The sequence below is a fragment of the Sebastes umbrosus genome, chromosome 13, assembly GCF_015220745.1.
Source record: "Sebastes umbrosus isolate fSebUmb1 chromosome 13, fSebUmb1.pri, whole genome shotgun sequence".
NCBI lineage: Eukaryota > Metazoa > Chordata > Actinopteri > Perciformes > Sebastidae > Sebastes > Sebastes umbrosus.
The window spans coordinates 7,132,151-7,138,676 of NC_051281.1; the positions used below are offsets into that span (position 1 = coordinate 7,132,151).

Below are 6,526 nucleotides of genomic sequence, written 5' to 3' on the forward strand. Positions count from 1 at the left end.
TGTCGTGGTTGTCCAGGGGGCGCTGGTCGTCGTGCTCGAGGGGGCGCTGGTCATGGTTGTCGAGGGGGCGATGGTCATGGTTGTCGAGGGGGTGCTGGTCGTCGTGCTCGAGGGGGCGCTGGTCATGGTTGTCGAGGCGGCGCTGGTCGTGGTTGTCGAGGGGGCGCTGGTGGTGGTTGTCGAGGGGGCGCTGGTGGTGGTTGTCGAGGGGGCGCTGGTCGTCGTGGTGGACGGGGCGCTGGTCGTCGTGCTCGAGGGGGCGCTGCTCGTCGTGCTCGAGGGGGCGCTGGTGGTCGTGCTCGAGGGGGCGCTGGTGGTCGTTGTCGAGGGGGCGCTGGTCGTCGTGCTCGAGGGGACGCTTGTCGTCGCGGTGGACGGGGCACTGGTCGTCGTTGTGGACGGGGCGCTGGTTGTGGTTGTCGAGCTGGTCGTGGTTGTCGACGGGGCGCTGGTCGTCGTGCTCGAGGGGGCGCTGGTCGTCGTGCTCGAGGGGCCGCTGGTTGTGGTTGTCGAGGGGGTGCTGGTCGTGGTTGTCGAGGGGGTGCTGGTCGTGGTTGTCGAGGGGGCGCTGGTCGTCGTGGTGGACGGGGCGCTGGTCGTCGTGCTCGAGGGGGCGTTGGTCGTCGTACTCGAGGGGGCGCTGGTCGTCGTGGTGGACGGGGCGCTGGTCGTCGTGCTCAAGGGGGCGCTGGTCGTCGTGGTGGACGGGGCGCTGGTCGTCGTGCTCGAGGGGGCGCTGGTCGTCGTACTCGAGGGGGCGCTGGTCGTCGTGCTCAAGGGGGCGCTGGTGGTCGTGCTCGAGGGGGCGCTGGTGGTCATTGTCGAGGGGGCGCTGGTCGTCGTGCTCGAGGGGACGCTTGTCGTCGCGGTGGACGGGGCACTGGTAGTCGTTGTGGACGGGGCGCTGGTTGTGGTTGTCGAGGGGGCGCTGGTCGTGGTTGTCGAGCTGGTCGTGGTTGTCGAGGGGACGCTGGTCGTGGTTGTCGAGCTGGTCGTGGTTGTCGAGGGGACGCTGGTCGTGGTTGTCGAGCTGGTCGTGGTTGTGGACGGGGCGCTGGTGGTCGTGCTCGAGGGAACGCTGGTGTTCGTTGTTGAGGGGGAGCTGGTGGTGGTTGTCGAGGGGGCGCTGGTCGTGGTTGTCGAGGGGGCGCTGGTCGTGGTTGTCGAGGGGGCGTTGGTCGTGGTTGTCGAGGGGGCGCTGGTCGTGGTTGTCGAGGGGGCGCTGGTGGTCGTGCTCGAGGGAACGCTGGTGGTCGTTGTCGAGGGGGCGCTGGTGGTGGTTGACGAGGGGGCGCTGGTCGTGGTTGTCGAGGGGGCGCTGGTCGTGGTTGTGGACGGGGCGCTGGTGGTCGTGCTCGAGGGAACGCTGGTGGTCGTTGTCGAGGGGGCGCTGGTGGTCGTTGTCGAGGGGGCGCTGGTCGTGGTTGTCGAGGGGGCGCTGGTCGTGGTTGTCGAGGGGGCACTGGTCGTGGTTGTCGAGGGGGCGCTGGTCGTCGTGCTCGAGGGGGCGCTGCTCGTCGTGCTCGAGGGGGCGCTGGTGGTCGTGCTCGAGGGGGCGCTGGTGGTCGTTGTCGAGGGGGCGCTGGTCGTCGTGCTCGAGGGGACGCTTGTCGTCGCGGTGGACGGGGCACTGGTCGTCGTTGTGGAAGGGGCGCTGGTTGTGGTTGTCGAGGGGGCGCTGGTCGTGGTTGTCGAGCTGGTCGTGGTTGTCGAGGGGGCGCTGGTCGTCGTGGTGGACGGGGCGCTGGTCGTCGTGCTGGAGGGGACGCTGGTCGTCGTGCTCGAGGGGCCGCTGGTCGTCGTGCTCGAGGGGCCGCTGGTCGTGGTTGTCGAGGGGGTGCTGGTCGTGGTTGTCGAGGGGGCGCTGGTCGTCGTGCTCGAGGGGGCGCTGGTCGTGGTTGTCGAGGGGGCGCTGGTCGTGGTTGTCGAGGGGGCGCTGGTCGTCGTGCTCGAGGGGGCGCTGGTCGTCGTGCTCGAGGGGGCGCTGCTCGTCGTGCTCGAGGGGGCGCTGCTCGTCGTGCTCAAGGGGGCGCTGGTGGTCGTTGTCGAGGGGGCGCTGGTCGTCGTGCTCGAGGGGACGTTTGTCATCGTGGTGGACGGGGTGCTGGTCATCGTTGTGGACGGGGTGCTGGTTGTGGTTGTCGAGGGGGCGCTGGTCGTGGTTGTCGAGGGGGCGCTGGTCGTGGTTGTGGACGGGGCGCTGGTCGTGGTTGTCCAGGGGGCGCTGGTCGTCGTACTCGAGGGGGCGCTGTTCGTCGTGCTCGAGGGGGCGCTGGTCGTGGTTGTCGAGGGGGTGCTGGTCGTGGTTGTCGAGGGGGCGCTGGTCGTCGTGCTCGAGGGGGCGCTGCTCGTCGTGCTCGAGGGGGCGCTGGTGGTCGTTGTCGAGGGGGCGCTTGTCGTCGTGGTGGACGGGGCGCTGGTCGTCGTTGTGGACGGGGCGCTGGTCGTGGTTGTCGAGCTGGTCGTGGTTGTGGACGGGGCGCTGGTGGTCGCGCTCGAGGGAACGCTGGTGGTCGTTGTCGAGGGGAAGCTGGTGGTGGTTGTCGAGGGGGCGCTGGTCGTGGTTGTCGAGGGGGCGCTGGTCGTGGTTGTCGAGGGGGCGCTGGTCGTTGTGGTGGACGGGGCGCTGGTTGTCATGGTCGGGGGGGCGCTGGTCGTCGTGGTGGTCGGGGGGGCGCTGGTCGTCGTGGTGGTCGGGGGTGCGCTGGTCGTCGTGGTCGACGGGAAAAGCTGCGGAAAAATTGTGCCGGGAAAATCTGTGGCGGCCATAGTCATTGTCATGGCAGGGGCAGTAGTGGTTGTTGTTGTTGTTGTAGTGGGAGCAGCTGTGATGGCCGTTATTGTGGGAGTAAATGTAAAGGGACCTGTAGCAGTAGTAGTCACCAGTGAAACAGTAGTAACTGTTGTAATTGAGGCCGTAGGTATTGGTATCTCTGAATCAATTCCAGTGTATGGCTCTTCAGGAATTTCTCCAAATCCCCACAAGTCATAAAATCCTGAATCATAACTACTTTCCTCAACTGTATCAGTTGCTGAGTAAGCCGATGTTTCTGTTGTCATCGTTGGTGATTTTTCTGGATTATATGGTTCAACTGGAACATCATCAAAGTCCCATAGCTCGAATACATCCGGTTCCTCTAGAGCTCTCTTGACTTGATGCCTCACCTTTTTTTGGCAACAAATCGCCAGCAATGTGAACGGTTTCCCAGTAGAGTCAAAATAAACTAGTTCAAAGCCAGAATCCTGTAAACATTCAAAGTGTTAGTTTTCACACTAAAATAACAATTTAACAATGTTTTAACATGTTTTACACCCAACTTACCTTGTCTGGTGACTTTGATATCTCCACAAACAAACCATTGGGGTTCTTCCATTGTCTCACTGAGTATCCTTCGTTAGTGAAAAAATCTGCAGACAAATGTCACAAAGATTTACTTTGCAAGTGTGTGCACAAATCAGAGGCTTAGAAAGTAAAGTTCTTATGGTTCAAGCTATAAAAGCCTGCCTCTGAGCAATGAGCATCAAGGAAATGTCTGCCCAGCATCAATGTTTAACACATGCTGCACCGGATTCCATGATGATAGCAATGTTACCATTAACATAACAGCTGAAGTAGCTAGCTACAACAGAACTGTGTTTCTGTTCTTGATAATGACATGAGAAAAAGTGGTTTGTGCATACTCCCAACTACCTATTTCTTACCAAGCTCTTTCAACTTCTTCAGTTTTGCTTCACGAGGCAGCTTCACAGTGATATGAGTTGCTCTACAAGTCACCAGGGGTGACTTTGCTCTTGGTGACATTACTGGATCCTCACAGACGGCCATGCCTGTCATGTTCTTCTGCAGCAGATGGTCAAAATAATGCAGTTCCAACAGGTGGTATCCGAGTCCATCTTCAGTCTGAGGATTAAAAAAAACACTTTTTGTACGCACCAAAAAACAAACATTAAAGTCATAACTGCATTTACTACGTCAGTCAGAGACATGGATGAACCCAATCCCAATGAACCCAATGTGAAGCAAGTTTGGGCAAAGAAATAAACATTTTACCTGTGTTGCTGTGTAGCAGCCAGTATATGGAAGCTTCACCAGCAGCCACCACCTATTAATATGAATGGAACTGTGACACCTGTCAGCCAGCGACAACAACCACGCCCCATCTGTGGAAAAAAGATTTGAAGAAACAACAGACTTCTGAGGACCGCTGACATTTTCTAAAAAGGTAAAATCATACTGTAGGTGGACAAATCAAACAAACCTTCCAGACGCAGATTTGAGTACCGGATGAGTGAAAAGCGCAGGGAAAGTGTCCCATTACTGCAGAGATACTGTGGCTGGTTGAAGTCTGATGCTCCTGAAACTAGATCAGAAAAAAACACTGCAAAGGATGCCAGAGGAAACCAAGAAAGCCTGGGAGCCGTTGTAATGATGTAAATGAGGAAGCTTTACACTATAAGTATTAGGGTCACATTGAGGGAAAAAACATCTGAGATTTACGAGAATAAAGTCATAACTTTACGAGAAAAAAAGAAAATAACACGTAAAAGTATTACTTTTTAAATAGTATGACTTCATTCTCAAAATGCTACTTTTTTTGTCGTGAACTTATGACTTTATTCTCAAAATCTCAGATTTATTTTTTTCCTCAATGTGTCCCTAATACTCCATCGTACATTTGCCCTTTGACCCTCACTGCATTAGACTTATATACTATATACTTAGACTATAAACTGTGTTACCTTCATCACAATGTTCAAATGTTTTGTGGCTCCAGACAGATATTTATTTATTTTTTTGCCTAAAATGGCTCTTTAGATAGTAAAGGTTGCTGATCCCTGTCTTATATGGATAAGCGCATAAGCGCAGATAGATTTATTCAATTTCTGTAGCACTTTTCAAAACCAATGTTACAAAGAGTTTCATGCAAAAAAAGAAGAGTGCCATAATTTATTTATAAATTGTTTTAATTTAAAAAGGAATAAGGAGAAAATGGTTGGAAAGTTGTTTTTTTTCTCTCTCTCTCTGTTTTACCAGTTTCTCAGGGAAAAATGTGCTTGTAGTATTCACATCACTGATGAATTAATTAATTCTGCTAATTTTATAAATATTTTCATTATTGTTTAATCTGATGATTAAATCTCGATTAGTTAATTACTTTATGGAGTAAAAAAATGTTTTTAATGCTAAATGATAAAAATGAGTAGTCTATAGTCAGCAGCATGTTTTCACCTTGGAGGAAATTCCAAACTAATTATTAAAATTGATCATGCCCTTAAAAATCGTCTTCAGTTATGGACAGTTAATAATGATATTTGCAGGAGTTTATGCAACCAAGTTCTCGCAGCAGTCTAGACTAAACAGACATTATGAAATATAAAAATAATGACTTCATAATGGAACAATGCTATTATGAAACAAAAACAAACTTTTGAAAACGTTTTTTTTAGACAAAACATTTCTATATAAAAAGTAATAGTTTGACAGTTTATCAGTTCATTTAGGCTATGTTGTGTATTTCTTTAATGCTAAATGATAAAAAGGAGTAGTCTATAGTCAGCAGCATGTTTTCACCTTGGAGGAAACTCCAAACTGGTGCTGTGAAATTTCTCTTGGTCAAGTCTTCTGGAGCTTCAAGCTGCTGCTCGTTGCCGTCAGAAAGCTCCTCCTGGCCGGCCAAACGTCCGTGTGCGTACCGGTGGCTTTTTGCGTAGTTGAGCTGGGCTAGTGTTAAACAGATCCAAACCCAAGCCATCAGTGCAGAAGCCATGGTTGCACTCCGGGTCCTCTATCGGCTTCTTTCTCTCCACCAGACAAGGCCAAAGATGCAGACAGACAGTGAACCTGAACTGCTGCACACCTGTGCAATAAAATCTGTCTCGGCCTAATTAACTCCTAAAGCTGCACAGGTGTGTTTTCATGCAGAAGTCAAGTTGGATTGTGGGAAGTGTAGTGCAGCCCCAAATGTGTTTAATTTTAATGAAAATAGTCCCTTACAACCATTTAGGGTACCATTTGCTAAAAAAAAAGCCTCTTTTGAAAAATCTAATTATACATTTTGACACATTTGCAATGATATATATCTTCAGGGACGGGTGAACTGTAAAAAAAACTACATTTTTTTTTCATTTAAATTTTTTTTTATAAATGGAATACATTAAATATCTGTTTTTTTAACAGCTTTTGCATGCAAATTTTAACAAAACTAACTGTAAAAATAAGTATTTTTTATTGATTAAAGTAGCAGGATTTTCTGTAATTTTACAATATTTTTACAATTTCAATTTTTTATGTTCTTAAAACTGTTTAAAACCATTAAGTTCAATTTTAAAACGTTATTAACTGTGGATTTGTTGACAATGACAAAAAGAACAAGATCAGCCTTATTCCTTATGATTACTAACGTTAGTGCACCATAGGATCAAATTAATGTTGATTTGTTTTCTTTTATTATCTGAGTTGTTGAGGTATAAAGTCAGCATTATCAATTAAAGAGAATAGAAAGAGGAAGAGCCCCTCCACTTGATC

At 50.6% G+C, this 6,526-nt stretch overlaps 1 protein-coding gene across 1 annotated transcript in view; it reads left to right on the top strand.

Annotated features, from left to right (window-relative positions):
• LOC119499691 overlaps positions 1–3,141 on the top strand; it is a 15,142-nt gene extending 12,001 nt beyond the window's left edge. The window contains exons 6-8 of the mRNA XM_037788844.1: positions 233–457; positions 1,022–1,528; positions 2,387–3,141. Of these exons, the coding sequence (XP_037644772.1) occupies positions 233–457; positions 1,022–1,528; positions 2,387–2,992 (1,338 nt within the window). The 3' untranslated portion in view covers positions 2,993–3,141. The remainder of the gene's footprint in view (positions 1–232; positions 458–1,021; positions 1,529–2,386) is intronic.
• Positions 3,142–6,526: the final 3,385 nt, after the last annotated feature.